General features: G+C 44.1%; 1 protein-coding gene across 2 annotated transcripts in view; it reads right to left on the bottom strand.

Moving 5' to 3' along the window:
• dclk1a (doublecortin-like kinase 1a) overlaps positions 1-23,543 on the bottom strand; it is a 42,253-nt gene extending 18,710 nt beyond the window's left edge. For both annotated transcript variants that reach the window (XM_084028329.1, XM_084028327.1), the window contains exons 1-5: positions 23,441-23,543; positions 22,451-22,846; positions 21,433-21,782; positions 8,862-8,961; positions 4,621-4,728 (exon numbers count right to left, since the gene is read on the bottom strand). In XM_084028329.1, the coding sequence (XP_083884455.1) occupies positions 4,621-4,728; positions 8,862-8,961; positions 21,433-21,782; positions 22,451-22,846; positions 23,441-23,516 (1,030 nt within the window). In that variant the 5' untranslated portion in view covers positions 23,517-23,543. The remainder of the gene's footprint in view (positions 1-4,620; positions 4,729-8,861; positions 8,962-21,432; positions 21,783-22,450; positions 22,847-23,440) is intronic.
• Positions 23,544-23,748: the final 205 nt, after the last annotated feature.

Below are 23,748 nucleotides of genomic sequence, written 5' to 3'. Positions count from 1 at the left end.
TGAACACGTCAGCATGTCGTCATCTTCCCTCAAGCCCGTTACTTGGTGTCCTGTATTTGTTACGCCGTTTTCAGAAAGTACATTTGAACCCTTCTATGTTCATTTGATCTCATTTGAAGCATCAGTGGAGAGCAGAAAGACAGATGGTGAGATGAGAGAGAGGGAGGGAGAGAGAGAGCATGTATGAGTGCAGATTGTTTTTCTCACGTTATTTTGAGCCTGTATAGCCCCTCAGCTGGGGTTGTGAGATCATCGCTGAATGAAGCTCGAGTGATGACAATGTCAGGCTGACACACACAGCGACCTGCCCACGTACACGCACACAAACCTGAGGGAACATGACGCCACATCAGACCCTCCACAACACCAGCGTGGACAGCTGAGAGCTTTCTCCGCTACCTTGACATCGCAAGCTGACTACGATTGTAGCTCCGTCAGTCGTAATAATCAGGGTTGTGTCAGATAGTCGAGATGCGATCCGTGTCTTTAGATTCCATCGGTTGGCCTGATGCGTTTCAGTGTCACATTTTCATTCATATTGTTTGTAAGAGAAGATTACAGCATTAAAGACCTATGATTCATTACTTTAGACATTAGATGTGTGTTAGTGTATGATTCACACATAAGGGAACAGGGGAACAATCCACTCTGATACACCACCATCATGAACTTTCCCCCAGTTGATTACATACATTAGGACAATTATTTGTTTTTGTATTAAAAGGTTTCAAAATGTAATATGCAAATGAGATATTATCTTATTAAATATAACAATTTGAATGGATTTTCAGGTCAAAAATCAGAACATTGGATAAAGCCAGGTTAAAAATGATTTTGTCAGTTTGTATGAGAGTCGAAGGTTTTTAAAAAGAGAATTTTGGAGATCTGTTTGTATCACTCCATAAATCAGAAAATAGTGTCCATAAACATCCATGTTCACCATGTTTTTAGGTTCACTAATACATATCTCCATGACACTTCCCCAGTTGATTACTGACATGAAAATGTTTAATGCAAATGAGGCATTATCTTTGGTGTCTTCAGGAGAAATCTACAGACGTTCAGTAAAATAAACACCTAAATGTGTATCTTGGATGTTTTCTTTGCACAATGGAACCAAACTCCTCCAAACTAGTCTCAACATTGAAAACAATGTTTTTGACTGTAGTGTCTCTTGGTGTTTTTAATAAGGGAAAGGAAGGAGAGCTCAACTGAACCTGTGCTGGGAAGCAGCCTCATTTCTACTGTGATTCAGAATATTTCTCAGAAGGCTTGTGTTCCTGAAACTAGACAAAACAAAGGGGTTGGTCTAGTCTGGTCTAGTCTTACATATTTGTCCCTGTGTGATGATGTAAAACATACTCACAACATTAAAACACGTTAAATGACTGATTGCTGCTTAGTGTTGTAACAAAATGAATCCTTTAGTTATGTTTTATGGGAAATATTTGAATTCTTTGGAGAGTTGCATATGCATAGTGAATCTAATTTTACATTAAACACCCACATTTTATTTCACTTTAGAAAAACCTTTCAATGGATGACGAAATGCAAATTCTTAAAATTATTGACTTTTAATGAAGACATGGATGCCGTATCTCCATAACGCCTATCTTCCACGTTCAACACGTCACATGACACATGACACTGGCTGCACCAGTGCTCACCATTTAGGTAAGTTCTTATGTGTTTTGGGTTTTTATATCTGTAACCTTGCAGGGTGAATATCTTTCGAGGTCGAGGCTGCAAACCCACACAATGATGAGCATCCGGGACGCCGAGGGACGCCAGGTGGTCGGCACGTGTTGTTTCCATGCTCTCTCACTCATTATGGGACTTCAAGGCCGCTCATTCAAACACCTGAATACCTGCAGCGAGGTTTGAAAACGAACGGCGTACTTTGTTGCATTCTCTCCGAGCGTGGATGAGAAATAATAACCTACAGGCTGCTGGTTTCTAAATATCAATACATAGACGACGCTTGTCTATCTGGCGTATTACTTTTAATTTAACTGCCAAGATCTCAGATAAAACCGGTTTGGAGCGTAGCTGCAATTAAATACCTGACGGCAGCAGCGATAACGTTTTGAATAATTAATTATCTTTCATCTAAGTGCATTATTCTGCAGAGGTAATGGGCTTAACGCCCCACTTTATTATTACATTGAATACAGTGATGCAAGCCAGACTACATTGTGTTAGCTGGAGATTAGATTGGAGCGTCAACAATTAAACTTAATGTCTTTCCTGCATGCAAAAGATTGACTTGTTGTTAGTGTCGGTGCATTAGACACATAATATTACAGACATCCTGCATTTTTTCTGTTAACTTTGATCAAGGTTTGATGCCATAGGACTTTAACATCAATCTGTTTCACAACAAATTCATCTATTATTTATTTGTTGTTGTTCGATTGATCAATGTTTAGTTTATTAACGTCCAAATAATTGTAAAAAAGCATATTCAATTTCCAGATTAGATAGTCCATCAACGTTCAGCATGATTGCTTGATAAACATTAATGATCTTTTTTTTTTTGTAAATCAGCTGATTAATGCTTGATTTTCTATTGTTTGGAAAACCATGGAAAAATCAGAAAGCCCAATTGTTCCTCAAATCTGAATAATTCAACTTTCATGTGAAAACAAATTGCACATAATAATAATGTAAGACACTGAATCATAATACAACTGCAACACAGGGAATCTATGTTTTTGTGAAACGTTACACTGTATCAACAGAAATGCGTCATTTCTTTCTCATATCGTTCCCCTGTGAGATTTCTGTCTTTCCACTGGTGAGAGGATGAGCACCTCTATAAGATATACAGAGTAGCAGCGGATGTTGACTATTAGCATAATTCTAGGACAAATTGTCCTCGAGGGGAGGGGGCATGGTGTGGTTTGAAAAAAACCCAACAACTTCTCAAATGATATTGACTTGTTAAATCTGAGTGTTGAAAAAAAAAAGCAAGCAGAGTGTTGATCGGGGTCAAACAGCAGATCGATCATCTGTTATTTCCTCCCGACGCTCCACCCTGACCTCCTCGTGCACCAAAGTGATGCTGTGTCGGGGGGATGGAGACAGCGCACAGCACAACAGTCAACAGCGATCTGGGAACACAGCACAACAGTCAACAGCGATCTGGGAACATCGGATGATGCTAAGTGGCGGAAGCAGCGCCAGAAGGGGAACGCTTCTCAGAAGTGAAAAACGGCGGGCCGGTCTGACTCAGGGATCCAGCGAGGACGAGAGCGTCAGTCAGCTCCGTTGCACTGCAGGCCATTTTACAGGAAGTCACTGCCATATATGGCGGTCACAGACTATTGTGTCTGTAGCTTAATGGTCCTGCTGTGCTATGTTTCCATGGTAACCAAGACGAGTCTGTCTTTTCCCCCCTCCTGTATGTGTGTGTGTCTCTCTCTCTCTCACACACACACCTTCATCCCAGACTTGCTTCAGCCGACGAGATCAGATAGCGTATGACTCACTCTCATAACCTTTTCCCCAAAGTTTTCAAGTCATCAGCATCCAGAACTTTCTCTGTTCACCCCAGTTGTTTCTCTCCTCCCTTTGCTTTTTCTTTTTTCATCACCTTTTCCTCCACGGCTCGACATAAAACACACAAAGAGCTGTTGGTTTCCATCCTGCAACGCTGCATGTGTGTGTCTGTGCATGCTCGTGTGATTCAACGACAGGTGGAACGGCTGCCTCTTAGGGAGTTTCTGTGTGTTGCATCACCTAATCCAATCACCCCCCCCCCCCCCAAAAAAGGTCTCCGTGCTCTCAAATCCCAAAATAATAGCAGTGAGGATGAAAAGTCAAGTCTGCTGTGCATAACTAGGCGTTTTACACACAGCCAAAGCTCAAGCTGTGCAATCAGGAAAATCACCAAGTCTTCACCGGCTTTGAGCTAGACTGAATGTCTGTCACACACACACACACACACACACACACACACACACACACACACACACACACACACACACACACACAGTGTCGTTGCTTTCATGAGACACTCATAAAAGCATCGTTATCAGGCACAAACAATGCAGCAGGTAGCAGCGCGGGCTCTCACCATTTTATTACGTTTCATTAGTATGTCAGGTGAAGAACGGCTTGTGTGGAGCTGCAGGATTGAGTCACCAACCCCCTTCCCTCTTCTTCCCTTCTCATCTTCACTCCCTCCCTTTCTCTCCCTCTCTCTTCTTTTTTTTTTTTACCTCATACATATTTTCCTTTTTTTTCCTCCATTCCCTTGTGAAATTATTCTCATTTGAATTCATATTCCGCACGCAACGAGACACGGCTCACACATGCACACAGCAAAACACAAGCCAGACCCTCCACAGAGCTCTGATATCATTGCGGTGTTTACCCCTACTGTTTTCATTCGCCGCGATGCTGATTAAGTGATGAGCTAGAAAATACCGAGGGAAGTATCAAAGCACAAACAACTCCCAACTGTGTCCATCAGGTCGGAGACGCCGCGCACAGTCCCGCCCGTGCACAAACACACGGACGCAAGGATACTCAAAGGACAATGACACCAATGCCAAATCCCATTAACAAATGGGTTCCTTCAGAGGAAGAGGAGACGGGAAGAAGGAAGTAACTTACTGGATGCAGGCGACTTGCTGCGTCCTGATTGGATGGCGGTCCTGGGGGAGCCTCGGCTCAGAGAGCCAGACATCTTCCCGTAGTTGACCGACTTCATCATACGACACTCTGCAAGAAACCACAAATCCCTTCATATTTATTTATTCACCTGATCAAATAGTCTCCAAGACCAAGAAGTTTTGGGAAGAGAAAATAACAATTTTCTGTTTTTTTTTCTCTATTGTTTTAATAATTTTAGATGGATTCCAACCTTTAGTTAAACATGAAAACACCAAACCACTAACGCACCGACCCGGCTGTAATTGGTTTTACCTTCAGGTCCCCTGTAAAAATGAGCTCTGACCTTCACTGCGCTCGCTTTCCAAACGCAATTATTGTGGTGTTTCAGGAGTGACAGCTCTGACTCACGGAGGGCTGATATTTTACAGATGCACACATCCTGATAAATGAGCCATGGCCTCCTTCATCCCCAAAACTTGCTCCTCTCCTGTTCATTAAGCCAGCCCCATTATAGCTCATTACCATTTAAGACCAGCTGGAAGGGGAAATTATACATACTGCCATGTGTGCATGCGTGTGTGTGTGTGTGTGTGTGTGTGTGTGTGTGTGTGTGTGTGTGTGTGTGTGTGTGTGTGTGTGTGTGAGAGAGAGAGAATGAGGGCACGGGTGCATGTTGGTCTGTGTGTGTGTTATTTGCTTGCGTGGCAGCCGTTGTGGCCCTGTGATTAATGTACAATGCGGAGTGTTAACATGATGACAGTGTGCCAGAGCTGAGGCAGAGGCGATAATTATATAGTGATGCTGAGAGGAGGCGAAGTTGTCTGCAGCACTGACTCCGACTGTCTCTCCGTCGCGCTGTCTGCCGCGTCCGTCCCTCTGCTTTTCCGTCTACAGCTCCCCCTCGTGACTCCTGCCCTCTGCCTCTGGCTCTCCGTCGCCCAGAGCACGAGGAGGTGTCAAATTGTGCTCCCTGTCTTCTGAGGCAGCGAAAGAAGTGAGTGTGTGTGTGTGTGTGTGGGTGTGTGTGTGTGTGTGTTGGGGACATTAATCTGATTACATAATGGGAACAACTGCACGTCCCCATAAAGTCATTCCATTTTAAGGTGAAGACTTGGTTTAAGGTTAGGGTAAGGATGAGGCTGCTCGCGTTAGGGAAATGTATGTAAGCCAATGTGATGTCCCCAAAATTGATGAAAACCCCACTGTGTGTGTGTGTGTGTGTGTGTGTGTGTGTGTGTGTGTGTGTGTGTGTGTGTGTGTGTGTGTGTGTGTGTGTGTGTGCGTGTGTTCTTGTGCTAATGAAATTATAGATCATATTCATACATTATGTGTGTTGAGTCCCCACAAGGATAAGCATTTCCCTCAGGGTTAAGGTTAAGTAATGTAAATTACATTACATTAACATTTAGAGCATTTAGCAGACGCTTTAGTCCAAATCGACTCACAACAAGTACATTTGACGAAAGAAAGAAACCACAACATATCATAAATAATAGCGGAAAAGTAGAAGCAAGTGTTAGGTCCTCATCTGAGTAAAGTAGTAGCTGTTCAGCAAGGATACTTTTGGAAGTGAGTCATGCTTTGCTATGGAGGTGAAGTCTTGAGTCTTTTGAGTGACTCTGCTGTCCTGACATCGGTCAGGAAGACCACAGAATGTAAATAAGACGTGGACGTAGTTATCGTGATGTCACCCATTGGTTTGCGGTCTGCGGTTCTGAAGCCTCAAGTTCGGCATTTTGGCGTCGCTAACTTGGGTTGCAAACAATGAATGTAAATGACCATATTTGGACTGCGGGGGGAGTGACAGGTGGAGCTGACGAACACAAGAGGCAGAGCGGCAACCCGAGCAGCAACCCAACTGTATCTCCATCTGGCTTCTGGAGGGAAGCTGTTAACAAAGTTAGCTTCAATAATTCAAGGTCAATTTTAAAAGTGGTCAAGTAATCTTAATAGCTAATAATACCTTGTAATAATGCATTGGTAGCGCAAATAAAGTATCATTAAATCACCGTCATTCAGCGTTTGGACAATATTTCTCTGAGCTCTTTATCTTTTCCACCATTTTCAAAAGTATTCCTCCCTGTTATTTAGAAGCTCTCTGCTTTGTGAATAACTGTTATCGTGCCCAGAATCGAGTCTGAATCTAAGGGGAAACATCATAATTGCAAGTTATGTTCTTAGAATTTGATCACTAGGAAGGTTTATGAATATGGCCCCAAATACGCAAACATTATAATGTTATAACAACGCTAATGTCGACAAAATGGCATGTTTAAATAAACCAGATTTCTGCACTATATACTTTATAGGCCTTTGTGTCCTACGTAATATAAAATAAAGTAATACAAAGATAAAATAATAAAATAAGTAGAGCGTGTCTGTCTCCATCTCTATTAAATTGTCTCACAAATCCAGACTTCTTAGTTTTTCCATGGAGATTTAAATCTAAATCACACACTAAGACGCGTCTGAGCCTACCCAGATACAACCTGGATCAATGTACACCAGCAGGGTTTGGATGATGTCGCTCACTCTCTCTACACCTTCAAACAGCTGAACTACCTTTTTCAATTAGGTTTTTCAACAAAGCATGCTTTAGCAACTGCCAGCCTAATTTCAGCCCTGAAAAAAGGATTTTGAAGAGAAATTCATAGCCTGAAGCTAGATACGGAGCAAATAAGGAGAAGGTCATGTGATATTTTGCAAATTGAAGGCCAAAAAACACACACGAGGGTGTCTTCTCTCCTCATATATAAGAACACAGACACACTCTCGACCCGTTGAGATGTATTCTGCCATGAAATGCAGATTTCACAAATAAAATAGCACTTATGGACTCCAAAGCACGTGGCAGGTTGCTGCACTGGTTTAGGTTTTTGTATTCACACATGCAGTCCTTGCATACATGGGCAGATAATTAACACACAAGGACCCCTGTGGCGACACGGAGAGGGAAAGGGACATTTGAGCTCAACTTGCAGACCATAAAAAGGTGATTTACTTCTTGTTTACTATGACAAACCTGCAACAATCAAGCAATAACGAATGAAAATGCAGATGAAACATGGAAACGGGATCTTTAAACTCCCTGCTGCGTGGAAGAGGTTGCTTTGAGGTCTTTCTCAAGAGAAAGGAGAGAAGGTCACAAACAAAGGAAAGTAGTGGGGAGGCAAAAAAGGCGAAGAGAGATGACAGGGGGAGAGGAGGTAGAGGTTGGCGACCCAGGTGGGATGGGTATGGATGAAGGGATACGGAGGGGGGGAATCAAATTAATTGAATAAACCTTTGAGCAAAAGACAGTGCACAGTCACTCATGTAGGAGACAGGACGCGAGCTGAGAGGGTGAGAATACAGATGAGCACTAAATGGACGGAGGATCCAGACGGGGAAGCGGAGGGGAGGAGACAGACAGTGAAACACAGCTGGGTGAAGCGAGGACAGAACAGTATCCTCAGCAGACCTCAGCGCGGAGAGGAGGACGAGGAACAAAGAGGTCGGAGGATGGCTCGGGTGCAGCAGAGGATAACAGGGGAGAGACGACGGAGGGTAATGAACTGGACAGCTAACACAGACCTCGGCCACCTGAACCAGGGACAAGTGTCATCTACACAGAGGACTACTGAGCAGCTGAAAAGATGTGATTAATGGGGAAATGCAGAGAAAGACAAGTGGATGTATGACAGTTTGAATGTGCCAACATAAAAACAACAAAAAATGGAAATAAAGTGGAAAAAATGCACATTGTTATACGCATTTCCTTTTCATATAATATACTGTTAGAATTAAATTTTTAAAAAAAAATGATAAAGTTATACAATTCGCCACCATACCATGTTTGGCTTTCTTCAGACAACCTCAGGAATGCCATTTTAATCACATGTATATTGAACATGATAGCCAGTCAGCTTGGCTCAATTTCTGAATGTCTACATCGAATTGCAGCTTCCTTAAAAAAAGATGTAAGAAATAAAGTTTCTCCATTAATCATGCTTTTAAAAACAGTACTTACACACAAGCACCGTAAGGCATTCATTATAGTCGCTACTTGGAAACAGGAATAATGGATCCAACAACCCGACAACGATTTAATCGCAATGTGAGAGCACTAAATGATCGACTGCTCCACCCCAGAAAATCATATTAAAAAAAAACCCATTAAGTAACCATTAAGAAAACATAGCTGCAAGGAATGGAGGGCGAAGGAGAATCAGAGGTGAAATGTCAGACAACTGTAGCCTCACCGCTCTCATCCAACATCAGGTCGTCCTGGTAGCGGTACTTCTCCGGTCCACACGCCACAAAAACGTCCTCATCGCCGAAGAAGTCTTGCAGACAGCACACCTGAGGACAGAGACAAGTCCAATTATCATCCTTTCATTTCCAAATCAATATCCAAGTCAATTGAGCACAGCTGCCAAAAGCAAAGCCATCTTGGCGTCAGTCAAGGATTTTTTTGGTTCTCGACCCCTCACTGCTAGAGGTCACTAATACTCTGCACATCCACACATACCTCCACACTGCTCATGCTCACATAATGGACTTTCCCTGAACGTGCACTTCAGGACCAAGAGGTAAGGAACACCAGGGGAAGTGTGTTTGTGCGTCTTCTGTTTTTATTTTAGCACGCTCATTGACGTGCCTCTCATGCCTCTCGTGTCCCTGAGCCCCGGCTTGGTGTTGTTCCTGCAGCTAATCAGTCTATCAGCAACCATAATGAGACCTCGCTGACTCGCTCATTTGCTGATGCACTGCAGCACGTGAACCGGACATCCAGCGCAACGCAGTGGTGGGGTCCGGTCCCCTGAGGGCCAGCGTCTAATGAATGGTAATGAGTCAGACAGAGAGGGAAGTAAGACGGGAGAGGGAGAGTGCATGTGTACACTACAGAGAGATTAAAACAAATTGTGCTGAGAGAGAGAGAGGGAGAGAGACATTTAGAGATGAGAGAAATGAGAGATAACTGATGAAGTACAGAACTGACTCACAGAAAGAAAACCTTAATGAGTCACTGTCATTTTCTTGACAGACTGCGTGCTGTGAAGCTAAATACCAAACCTACAGTGGCATGCTGACAGGCACCGCTTTAAAAAACACTGGGTCACTGAATGCAACGCAACAGGAACGGTATCGTTAAAGAAGTCTGCAGAATTGTTATTGTTTTGTCAAATGAATTAAAACATTATTCATAAATCTTCACCCAAAGCTCTTTACATTTCATTCCGTCTGCACACGACAGATGTCGTTTGTTTTTTTAAATCTGCCCTTTCCCACCGTAGAGCGTTCATTATGACTGAACTGCTCTTTTCTATTTGATTTAGTCGGCGGCTAATTCCATATCTGATCCAAACTCTGCGTGTCTTTCTCAAACAACTTTAATTACAACCCACGGGCGACCGTCACATTTCAATCCCAAGCTATCAATATTCCAAATCATATTTCACGATAAGGCGATGCGACAGTCAGGGAGGGATTTAGGGGGAAGACAGCGGTGGATTCATCAGCTGTGACAAAAAAAAACCTATTGGGAGCTATCGCAATTTAGGCTGCATGCATGTCTGGCAGCGCCTGGAGTCGCCACACAAACACAAAAGCAACCTTTATTGCATTTTCATGGCAATTAACATCCAAGAAGCCATTTAGATTCCTATTAGCCACCGATCAACAGCCCAAAAGAAAGTCACAGCTGATATAACAGCATTATACCCAACAGTGAAGGGGCCATTGTGTGTGTGTGTGTGTGTGTGTGTGTGTGTGTGTGTGTGTGTGTGTGTGTGTGTGTGTGTGTGTGTGTGTGTGTGTGTGTGTGTGTGTGTGTGTGTGTGTGTGTGTGTGTGTGTGTGTGTGTGTGTGTGTGTGTGTGTGTGTGGAGATGGGAGTCATACTGCTTTACCCCCCACAGCTTTTAAATGGGCCGACGGGGATACAAAAAACAAGTTTAATCTCAGACAGACTCTCTGTGGAGTACGGGTCGTTTTCATTTGACTTTTCAAATCAAGTCTCGTGTGTGTGTGTGTGTGTGTGTGTGTGTGTCTGTGTGTCTGTGTGTGTGTGTGTGTGTGTGTGTGTGTGTGCATACATTCAGCTGAACATGACATGAAAACGTGTTTCTGCACGGGTACATATGTATACTTGTGCGTGTGGGTGTGACGTTATTCTTATATGATTATTTTAGCTCCCTAACAGAGTGCATATTGCTTTGTTCCCCCATATCCCCTGACGGTGCGTTGGTGATTATTTCAGGGGCGAGCGGCTCCACTTCCTAACTAGATGGCTGTCAGCACTGATAGGGAGGCCTTGGACACTTCTAAGTGTGCCGTTTTTTTCTTTTATTATCTTTCATTTGCACATAGTTTTCATCTTTTTTTTTTTATAAATGTTATGTTGCTTGCTGTTGCATGGTATCCGTTGTGTTCACTGAGCACGGAACATTTGAGTTATAAGTTAATATCTCTAATTTCTTTAGAATATTAATGGATTGTGTTTTACTGTGAATGTTTGTGTGTTTCTTCCATGGTCCTTCTTATTCACAGGTCTCTCTCTCTCTCTCTCTCTCTCTCTCTCTCTCTCTCTCTCTCTCTCTCTCTCTCTCTTCTTGCTTGAAGAAGCATTTCTTAGATATAATGCATTCATTTTCAGCTTGTGGTCTTTTGAAAGGCCCTTCACAGCGGGATGTGTGTTTGTTGCTCTGAGTCATTCAGACCACGTCCTCGGGCCTCTGCTGCTGAAACGAGGCCCTTTGAAGCCGCTCGTCCCGAGACAGAAACGGTAGAAATGTCAGGTAAACAGTGGAGGAAGAACACGTTCAGAATGTAATCAGAGTGACGGAGGACGGAGAGAGGAGAAGCGAGGGGACACGGTGTTTGTGTCGGGCAGCTTTTAAGGGCACCTTCGAGCTGAGGGGAAACTAATATGGAGCAAAAGACAAACAGATACTGTATACTGAGAGGGGTATGGTTGCCATGGTGATAATGCCCTCTAGGCAGTGGTGCATGGCTGGTGCGTGCCACTGACTGCACAGCGGGCACACTGTGATAGAGAGGTCCATCATTCATATTTTATCTACTACGGGTATGATACAGAACTGTGTCATTCACACAAACACAGCTGGCACATGGCTCGCTTCTTATTGAAACGCTATATCTTGTTTTTAAGGCTGAGGAGGAGGAGAAGAAGAAGAACAAGAAGAAGAAGAAAACCAACTGGCCAAATCTCCCGAGTTGGAGAGGAAACAAACAGACAGAGGGAAACGAGCAACAGAGGAGGAGATCTATTCCTGACTGCTGCTCTGAGCCCAATGACAAAACAAGCCGCTTTGATGTCTCTGGTGCTGCGTTCTCACAGCAGAACCAGTGCGGTTACACAACATCCACCGCTGCTAAAACAAGGACAGGAAGAAACAAACAGGAGAGAAAAAAAAGAGGAGGGAAATAAAGAGGAACTAAAAATAAGATGATGAGAAAAGAGCAGAGGAGTGTGCAAATCGGCACTTTCACGACCCTGCCATCACCTCTCACACGTCTTATAATGAAGTATAAAACGGGCTCTAATCACTTCCCCACACTAAAGGGATCCACGGTCGATTTATTCAAGCATTATTTTGGCTGGCAGCAAAACACAATCAAGATTGCAGGAGCAAGACAGGAATTGACAGGTTTCCCACGTCGCTGACAAACGATCCTCTTCCCTTAATGTCCACTGCCAACACGGCTGACTATCTACTGTTTCATGGTGCTGTGCTTAATAAAAGAGCAAAAAGACACTCGTTGGTCCATTTTCTAGTTAGAACAACAGTAAAACAAGAATTGTATATATATTACTTGATGAGCAACAAGCTGTAAACATAATCATAATCATAAATGTGACTGTCATCTCCTCCTTAATATGTGTTACACAACAAATGATTGTTCACTTTCTCAGTAAGACCATTTATGTTTTCACTGCACCACCTAGTGTAGAATCACGGAACACCTACTAGAGTAACCGACTCTCTTTCCCTTGGTTGTTCTTCTTCTCTTTCTACGTTTCTTTGAGATTACATTTTTTTAAAATCACATTTAAGAAACCAGCTGGATTTTGGGGGCAAATGTGGTGCTGCAAGTCATATTATTTTGCACAACATTAGTGCAAAGGTGGATGGCAAACGTGGGGGAAGACTATAACTGCCGCCACATGGTGGCACTGTGTGGAAAGATTTACAGGTCCTTCCAGAGAACACATTAAACCACAGTACAACCAGAAAAGCAGAGTGGATTTTAAGCCAAGGAGAGAGATAGACATAGACAGTTGTAATAGTGAAGACAGCGTAAAAGCTTAAATATCAACAAGAGAATCAGTAGTAGTTTTATAAGTTAGCAGACAGGTTAAATATCTATTAAGAATACATGAGAAAAACATATGCTGTAAGATACTTGTTAAGTAAAGATAATACAAATAATAAAAATACATATGACTGAGGATATGAATCATAGAGAAGGGGTGGGATTAAATAAGTGTATACTCCTTTTCAGACATGTAAAAAAAAATAGTCAGAGATATTTTCATATATCTCGATGCCTTCTAGTTTTCTGTATGACACTTTCTGTATTAATTTTTACATGTTTGAAATAAAGAGAGAAAAAAAGCAAGTGTTGTTTTGTAAGGCACACATGAATATGACGTTATACAGTAAACAGTCCGTCTGGTTCTCACCAGCAGCTCCTGAATCAGCGGCTGGGAGTGATTCATCACAACAGATCTCGCTCCACTCATTTATAATCTTCTGTTCTCCGTCTCCCTGTCAGACTTCAGGTCTACGCGAGGGCTCATCTGTCAGTGCCTCACTTTTTAGTGGGAGTTTGTGAGCAGGTTAATGTGGTTACCTCAAGAAATATGGTGCATGCTGAAACAAGTAATTGATCACTTGATCAACAGGAAACTAATCGTCGACAAGAAAATAAATATTATATAGTATATAATATTATTATTATTATTATTATTATTATTATTATTATTATTATTATTAAAAGTAACTTTTATCATTGGGAATTTGTGATAGACATTTATCATTATGGCATTTTATAGGCAAACTCTTCAATGAATAAAAGAAAAACATATATATAATTGAATGCACAGGTTGAACTGTTTTTGCTAGTTTGTTGTTTTAAAGCTTGGCCTTTCTCCGGAGACAAACACAAGCATTTCTCTTGCACTAAAACAAACAGACGACTACAGAGCCAGGGGAGGAAAAAAACAAAGAGATTTGAGACTCGAGCACTAATCTCCTGTGCCACAATAGACTCATAGTGGTTACACAGAGGACATGGTGAGGTCAACATTATCCTGCTCACAGAAAGACCTCATTTTGGAGGGACGAGCTGCCAGCGCTGCCTGCCAGGGGAGATAAACTCAGTGGAGCTGTCCGCGGTGCTGAAACGACTGCAGCTGGCCAGCAGGGCAGGTTGTGCTGCTCTGAAACACTAACCATGGAGTGACCAAGCAGACAGATGGAGACCAGAAGACAGGCGACTGACAGATGGATGGATGTATTGATACAAGATAAAGGGAGACAGAAACAGAAAGGGCAAAGTGTTTGTTGCGAATACACGAAGCGCCTGAAGGACTGAAAAGGTGCAAAGGAATGACAGCACTTTAATATTTATGCAGCAGCGTACCAGGGCTGCAGTATGTGGCCATAATCAGTATAACTACATGGGTTTGATATTCATTGTAAAACAGCGTTTTCTTTACTGTTAGATTACTGTGAAACGACAGTAATCTTTGTTTGAAAACAGATCTACATTTACTAGCCATTGAAGTACTGTATGTTCACTGGATTATCTGTCTTGTATTGTATTATTGTGATGATTATGTAAGTAAAACGAATGGCACATTTTGTCAATAGACATTCACTGACATCCATAGAGCCCAAAACTGACGGCAGTACAACTCTTTAAATATGCTGTCAGCTGGTACCGGTAGCTCTGCAGGGTTAGCACAAACACATCCTTTTAAAATGCATATATACATATAGTACATAATGTATTCAAATATCTGCAGGAAAACTCTGGTTCTCACTCTCAAAATGAAAGTGACAAAATGCATTTCCTTACTCTCGAGGGGAATTTAAATAATCACATCTCAGGCCGAAGGGAGAGACACAGTTACAGGCAAGCAAAGAGCCACGCTGACTGATGGGGAGGGGGGTGACATGAGGCCAATTAACTGTGCAGCGGGCTGAGTTGGCACTGGTGTTACTGCGTTCGCCTCAAACCAGCACAGCAGACTGGCTGCTCTGTTCCATAACACCTTATGTAACGGCTTCTGCTCTCCACGGGGGGGGGGGGGGGGGGGGGGGGGAGAGCAAACTTTCTTTTGGAGCAATTTTTCGGAAGGGAGCCAATCATGAAAGAAGTAAAAAAAAAAAAATAGGTAATTATGCAGCAGTGTTCCCACAGAGGACATTAAACGGACGCAACACAGCATCATCCCCAACTTCCCTTCCCTCTTCCCAGTCTCCTCATTTTACCCCAACTCGCTTCTCTTATGTTGTCTTTTATCCAACTCTCTCTCCTCATTTCCCCTTAATGATCTCTCTCTCTCTCTCTCTCTCCATCTCTCTCTCTTTATCGCTCGACTTTAATTATTTCCCAAGGATGAGTGTGCCTGCATGAGCTTGCATACGAGTAAAAGTGTGCTGAATTACAGAGCTGAACGTGTAAGTACACAGGTTACTGGAGCGAGCGAGTCATTTAATTGACTTCAATAAAAGATGCTTACGATTATGCTAATGATCGATCTTTCTTGTAAACAGGCCTTTAAATGTATTTTTCTTTCTTTTAGTTTCAGTCCAAGACCTCAAGATATATTTAAAAACATCAATATTCACATTTAAGAGACAGGAAGGAGTGAATTAACAGCAGTTTTGGTTATAAAAAAGTGAAGTTTTGATATAGTGTATTTATATAGAGATGCAGAAATGTTATATTACTTCAAAATGTCACAGTAAAATAATTTGTAAGTATGTTTCATTTTAAGAGCAATATCTAAGGCATTTTTTAGCAAATAACAACACTTTTCCCTCCTGCCTGGAGAAACTTCTAATGTTTAAAACCTCCCTCCCCGAGGAACGATGAGACAAAAGCTCCGACAGGCGAGAAATGTTGGTTCCGCTCTTTAAGCTACTAAAAGCACGGGACAGAATCTTTCATATGCAGATTGGTCTGTGAGATTAGAGAATGAGTGAGTCAGGGAGAACATGAGCCAGACAGTGTGTGAGATGAAGTTGTGCTGTGTCTAGGTTCTCAACAGTCTGCCAGTCTGAAAATGTCTGCCATCGATCCTAATTTTGGCAGCAGGTCCTCTGACTACAGACAGCCCTCCAATCTGCCTCGGTCACTGTCTGGTGAGACAGACGGACAGAGAAAACCGTCTGAAACAACACATCCTGATTAACCTGTTTGCACACAATAATATAACAGTTTCATCATTTTTACAAGCCATTGTCATTTAATGTCCCAGAGTAAATACACTGTATTCTAGGTGCATGACACACATTCACACACTCCCCCCTAAACACACACACACACTGCTGTGCTGAGTCGCTGTGACTCAGCAGATCAGCAGGACTCCCACAATCCTCCTGGCCTGAAGAAAAAGTGACATCGTGAAGACACAAATCCATCAAATAAAGATTATTAAAAAAAAAAACAGCTGAATGCTTTGTATATATGAGCATAACATAATCCCTGCACTTCATTAATTGCACAACATTTTTAAGTGATGTTGCCATAGCACCCTCTCTACAGTCCCTGCAGAGCTGGATATGGGCCAATGAGGAGAAAGGTAGGAAAAAGTGAGAAGCGAAGAAGGAGATGAAAAATGAAGCTGGGACAGTGTGGTGGAGGGACACAGAGGGACAGAGAGAGGGGGAGGGGGAGGAGAGACAGGGAGACAGACAGTCGAGGCGATGCCATATGTTGCAGCTCTAGGATTTGGGGGTGCATGCCGAGAGTGCTAATTAAATGCGAACTAAATGGCCGTAAAAACGATGTCTTGTTGACAGCAAGAGACGAACAGACTGGGGAAAATGAAGCAAAGGAGGGCGAGAGAAAGAAGATGAGAGGCAGTATGGACGTCTGACGGACGTGAAGAGAGCAGATTTGTTGACGGGGAAGAAAACCAAAACATTACATAAGGAGGAGAAGTAGCGATGCGGATGGAGAGAGAAGCAGAAACTGTCACGGGTGGAGGAAAAATGAAAAGAAACGGGAGACAGAGAGGAGAAGGAGGCTGCAGAGAATACGGAAGATAAAAGGATATTAAAAGCTCTTCAGCCTTGCCAACAAAAGAACAGGCCAACAATGCGGTTTGTGAAGTGAGAGCTGCACTGCAGCTGGTGAACAAGTGGCTCATCCACACTTTCCTCCTACATATAATCTCTATTTAACATGCACCTTTTAATTAGTGCGAAAACATGCCACAGTATTATAGGTGCCATATATAAGAGGTGGACAAAATATAATGCTTAAAAGCAAAGCACATTAAGTCTGGAGTAACTTGTTGGGAAGTTGCTACGAGGACTGATGACATCAAGCTGGCAGGTAACATCATATGTAATTGCAGAGAGAGAGCAGATCTAACAAGATGATCACCTGTAGGGTTCATCCTCTGGAGATAATGAATGTCTGTGCAAAGTGGCATGCATATTTGTGTGCTAGTTTCTGAGATATTTTGATTTGGACCTAAGTGGACCGACCAATCGACCAGATCAACACATTTCTCTCCACCAATGAGTGGTCAGTAATCGGTTTGGACAGGCAGACAAAAACCGCCCTCCCTAGAGCCTCACCAGTCTGTTAGCATGGTTAGGAAAGTAGAACAACAGCCACAGTAGGATATAATGCAAATCATATCTGTAACACCTTTGTGGCATTATTTGCAAAGGTCTTTTATTTGCTGTAAATACAAAAAAGCACACAAAAAAACCCAGCAACATCTCTTTCCAGAAACAGACTCATTGATACTCCGGATAATTCAGGGTACCCTGATGATGTGTTTGAGTCTATTAAATGACATTATGGAAATGATAAGCCTGCACGCTAGACCCACTGAGATGCAGAGGAGCCCATTAATGAAGACGAGCCTCTAAAACAGAATGCACCCAACCTTACAGATGACTAAGTGGCATCTCTTCATGCACTGGTTGATAATCGCCTGCAGTGAATGGCAAGTGAAGCATGTGCAGAAATCTAGATGCATCCGTTAAAAAGAGTGTGTGTGTCACTATCGGTGCCTAAGTGTGCGTGAGCCTTTGCGAGGCTCAGGGCTGGCAGCTGTGGTCCCACATAGTGTCTGCGTGTGTGTGTGTGTGTGTGTGTGTGTGTGTGTGTGTGTGTGTGTAAACAGAGCTTACATGTATTAATAGGCCAGCCATGTCCGCGTTGTAAGCCACTTATGGGTCGTCTATCTTCTTGATCAGACCAAACCCAGCTACACCATCGTGTACCGTGCGACTGTATGACATCACAGCAGCTTGGACAGTTCCTAGGCAACTGGATCGAACCATCGTAGGAGCCAGCCAAGGTGACTAGCTTGCTGAGAAATATGAGGTGGCGATAACCCCAAAGGAGAAGGGACAGAGCTAAAAATATCACCCGTCACATTCAGGAAGACCTAAGACAGAATCCAGGGTGGGGGGTGGAGTTTGATACCGTCTATCTCATTCAGTCGCTGGTATTACAGACAGGAAACAGGATATCCAGAAATGATCACAGTGGAGTAAGCGCCCAGTGGGAAAAGCGAGCATAGTATAGCGCACGTATCACATCCTCACAGAGACTTGTTAACAGCCTGTCATATGTCGTCTCCTCTCCCTACCACATCTCATTATAGTAGAATACTGCTGAATAGGAAATGCTGCTGTGACGTTGATAGCAAAGATCAAAACCTTTTTATAGCGAATGTTCGGGTGTATACACTGGAGATTTTTTTTGTTATACTGACTGAAATGTGCTCATAGCAATGATCAAGTGTAAAAGGGCATGCTGGATAAGACTTGGAGTCTCATTTTCATGTTTTTCAAGTTATATTCTGTATTATCTTTTGGGAAAAGCTCTTAAATGTTTGAGAAGTTTGGGTCCCCTTTATAAAATGACAAAAAAAATGATGTTTGCCAGAAGTATGCAAGTGTTGTTTCTGCATCAAAACTTAAACTTGGTTATTGGCAATAGACTTGAAAAGCTGTCTAGTGCAGATATAAAAACATAAGCACATAAATAAAAACGGGCATAATAAGAGGACTGACAGCAGGAACTGGAGCAGAAAACAGACACAGTTGAACTAGAAGCCAACTTCAAAAACCAAAAACATAATCCATTATTCATCTCAGCACAGTTTGGCAGCCATATTTTTTTTTAACTACAAAAAAAAAAGTAAATAACTTAAAAGTAGTTATGTAATAAGAATCCATGTGCGGTCTTGTACGCTGTTGCAATCATTGAGAACGGTTGGAGACAAAGAGAATGGGAATATGGCTTTGGGGAGGTACATGCTCATCCTGCCCCACTATCTCTGGCCTCATTACAGGGGTTAATGAAGGCAAAGAGCCTGAGCTCCGGTGCTCAGATACTCTCCCTCTCTCTCTCTGGGCTCTGGGACCCTGCTGGGACTCGACGTAACTGGCAGTCAGGCCCAGAAACCTACTTGTGCCGTGGGCTCGGTGACTGACACAGCTCAGCTGACGGTCCCACACACAGATAAAGAAAGACAGAAAGACACACTCTACTTAACCCTTAAAGTCACCTCATGGTGCACACTCAGGTAAATTACCTTTAGCACGCTCCTGCTATACAAGAATGTATAGTGAGTGTCATTAATATGCAGTTTATTCACTAGTTTACTCATATACATGTGATTTTGTTATGATGCATATCTAGATAGTTTATGTAACTGAGGTAGTATTGAGTTTTTTTGTTACACTAAACTCTCTCTCTGTAATGCACGAGTTAACATGGATTAAGCACATTTCATAGGGGGTTTACATTTACGAGAAGCTTATGTTTTCTGAGGCCTTTCCCCCTTTTTCGAAACTGTTCAGGTCTTGTCCAGGATTTCCTCTCACGCATGAATGAAACACACACTGTCATGGTGCTCCGGTCCAGTCTACTACACCCGAGTCCCACCTCCCTGTTCTCTTAACGCCATAATCGCAGATGCAAACTCTCCCGCATGCATGCACACAGAAAGATGAGGAGTTCGTTCTGCACTCACCCCAACCCAGCCAATTTGGCAGTCAGCCCGTTACCATGCCTACAAGCCCAATCAATACTGTGTCTAAAAATAGCACAACCATAATAGTCTTACTTCCAATAGCAGAGGGGTGAACCGGGTGAGCGCGGCATTTATTGTGTAATCTCCAAGATAATCGTAACCAATGGCAACCACAGAGTTAGCAGGGCATTGTGCAAAATGGTGAGTTTAATCTCCGACGGGAGGTTTCTCAAGATAAACCTGATTCTGGGATCTTATCGGGGGTGGATCTAACAGCAGGTCACAATTACCTCCAACTGTTGCTCATTAAATAGACTGCGTGGGCTTCAGGGACAGGAGGACACGCCAGTGCCGACACATGAAGAGGGATAAATACTAACACAGAGCACTGACGTGGCAATTAACAATAAAAAGCCCAGAGGGTAAAGACCAGATTCATGAGGACGAGTCACAAATTGGTCCCCGTTTAGGAGACGATTACCGCTGTGCGACACAAAATGGCAGGACGCCCTCGACGTCAAACACAATCTGTTTTTAAATAATGGGGTCGTTCGTGATGTTGGTGCCGGGGGGGGGGGGGGGGAGTTGGAGCTACGATGCGGCCTGGAGAGAGGAGCAGACAGACAGAACGGATGATGGGGGATGGCACGAGAGATGGAGGGGTGACATGAAGGCAAACGGGAAGAGACGGGAGAGCTGAAACATGTCACATATACAAGCTGAATCCCTGAAACGCTGGCAGAGACGCAGCCAGTCTCTTGGTTCCTTCCCCTCTCTGACAAACACACACTAACAAGGCCATGTGGAGCACAGAGGAGGTGTGTTTGACCTCATATTACAAGTGTAGTGCTATTTCCGCATTCCTTTCAGTGCTGTATGGAGAATACTACGCAAATAGACGGGTAGTGTTTTGAAGCGTGTTATTTTTATAGCGACTCCCTCCACAGCTGAGAGACGGATAGGTGGGTGGACTATCAAGGGGGGGCCAAGACTCTGATTTATCACTGTGTTTCGGAGGCACACATTCGCTGCAGCGTGGGCGAGAACCCAGACTCCCATTCACACATTTCTTTCATCTTCACCTTCCCTCGACCCCCTTCGGGGTCTCCGTGTCACTCACTTCTCGTCACGGCTCTGGCTGTGAAAAGGGGACGCAATTGTTCTCCAATCACAGGGAGGCTCATGAAAGAAGAATGAGAGAGTGGTCATAAAATATTTAGCCATTTTCATCCTCCTATCAGCCTGTTGATCTGTGTTTCCCCCCCCTCCGAGCAACACAAATGCAAAACAACCACCTTCATGAAAGAGCGACGGCTGTTAGTCGCCACGATTTTGCATCTATTGCACAAAGCTTGCTCTTATCTCTAGCTGCTCTATTGGTTTGGCCTATACACATGCAACAAAACATCAGCTCCCACTGAGTGTATCACCAGAAACAGCATTATGAAACATAACTACCTTGAATGCAGGCAAACAATCAGCAATATCAGCCAAAGATATGTCTGATGTCCTCCAATACCACTACAAACACTAGCAATGCTTTCAAACGATGACTCTTTATCTCACCATTTTGCCCTCCAGCGTGTAGATCTTCTTCACCACCCCAGAGTCCAGCTTGATGGCGTCGGTGATGTCGGTCAGGACTTGTTCATACGAATGGGCCGTCTTCTTGTTCAGCAGGATCCTCACGGCCTTGCGGGGCTTCACTCCGCTCCGCACCACCGTCACCAGCTTTGGACGTATGAAGTCCTTGATCTCGCGGCTCTCCGGGGCCCCGGCGTTGGCGCTGCCCAGGGAGGGAGGCCCGCGGGAGGACGCGGCCGAGGCCTTGACGTTCACCGACCAGTTGGGGTTGACGTTTTTCGTGTAATCCAACTTTTTGTACGCTTCTATGGAGCTGCACACATAGCTGTCACCTGTGGAGGTTCAGGGGGGGGAACACGAGGAGGGATTAGCTTCAGGAATAACAAAAGAGATGAGACGAAGAGGCTACAGAGAAGAAAGGTAAAGATAAAGTAGCACAAGCTAGCTCATTTTCTCTGTGCAGCAACTCTTAACCAAGCTACAGAACTTTTATTCTCGCAGCATGATTGGAAAATTTAGATATTTAACATCAATATACTGATATGGGATATTTTGCAGCACGCTGGCCTTCATCCTTCTCGTATAGTTTAAATACAGGCCTTCATTTTTATACCAACCCCAGATGACGGCGACAACTTGTGGCTCTCTTCCTGTGAGAGTAAAACAGATCAGGAGAGCTAATCTGAGAAGAAGCATATGTCCGTATCACCATATGGCCATCAAATGAATGACAGGCCTATAATCTTCATAATAATCTAAAATTTGCTTAGCTAGTTTTATACAGCGATGCCCATATATAATCATATCTTGGAGTGTGGTTCCTGCTGCAAAGTGAGCAGTTCTTCCCCCATGTGTTTGATACTTTACTCTATAAATCAGGGAGGTGGGCACAGGGAAAGCATGGCAGCTGGCAGACAGGCTTTTAGATGAAGAGGTGCACAGATTAGTTGCTGATAATGCACATAAAGCCCCCCCAGGTGTGATTGTTCAGTCTACCCACCTTCTACCAGCTGCTCGATATTGAGGATCTTCTTGCAGCCGTCCAGGGTGTAGATGGTCCGGACGCCCTGCGGCAGGTTGACGTTGTCGGACAGGGAGCGGGTCAGGTCCGCCAGCAGGGCGTCGAAGGTCCGGAACCGGTCCGCGGAGATGGCGTACACGATCCCGTTGAAGTAGCGGTCCCCGTTGCGGTAGAAGCGCACCTTCTTGGCCCTCTTCTCCGTGGTCAGGGTCTTCAGGGTCCGGGTCCGGTAGAGGCTGCAGTGGGCGCTGTGCGTCGGACTCGGCACGCCGTTCATCTTGGCGCTGGACCGGCCGTACCTCTGACCTTTGTCCCGCTCGTCGAAATGCTCCATCTCCATTCCGCTGCCGAGGCTGACGAGCACCGCTGTACTGTCTTCAGGGAGGACACACGGGGAAAGTTTCCTTTACCGGAGAAGTAAACAACAACAACAAGCGGCGCCGAGAACGGGGGGAGGGGGGAAGAGACCGAGACCGAGGAGAGGAGAGGGTCGGCGGGTAAAGTGGCCAGCCGGTGTCCGTCGCTGGTGCACCGTCTGAAAATAACTCCCTAATGACAGATTAAGTGCTCTTAAGCCGAGCGGCGGACAGCAGCAGCGTGCCTCATGACGAGCCGCGGCGTCCGTCAGATAGTTCTGAGGCGCAGATGGATGGAGAGAGAGAGAGAGAGAGAGAGAGAGAGAGAGAGAGAGAGAGAGAGAGAGAGAGAGAGAGAGAGAGAGAGAGAGAGAGAGTCACGAATCAATAATAGCCTATCAATTTCCCTCGTTATAATTATTCAGAACGCGCACGCGGACGGACAGCAGCTGCGACCCCCCAACAACAAATATCACTTCAAAAAAATGAAAATGTGAGAAGATGCACTTTCTAGTGTTGGCATCACTTAAGAGAAGTGCGTTTTTTAAGGCAATGACATTTAAGAATGTCTGACTTTTCAAACAGCTGATGCGGAGCGCGTTGACAGGCTTACCTACGCGGGTGATTAACGCCTCCGTGACGGTCACCTCCAGCGCGGCTGATGCTTGATTTCCCCGAAGATGTGACATAAAAAAAAAGAAGAGTGGTGAAGGTGTGATCCCTATCCCGTCTGCAGTTAGTTATCCCCCCCCCCCACCCCCCGTCCCTTTGTTGTCCGGTTGACGCGCCCCACCACCAAACTGTGTGTATGTGTGTGTGTGTGTGTGTGTGCGTGCGCGTGTGTGTGTGTGCGCAGCGAGAAGCAGAGGCTGGACTGGAAATGAACTATAGCAGCTGCCTCCTCTCCCATTCTCCTTTCAA

The sequence above is a fragment of the Eutrigla gurnardus genome, assembly GCF_963514095.1.
Source record: "Eutrigla gurnardus genome assembly, chromosome: 15".
In the NCBI taxonomy this organism is placed as follows: Eukaryota; Metazoa; Chordata; class Actinopteri; order Perciformes; family Triglidae; genus Eutrigla; species Eutrigla gurnardus.
Note: the sequence above shows the minus strand (reverse complement) of the source record. Positions and strands in the feature narration are given on the sequence as shown.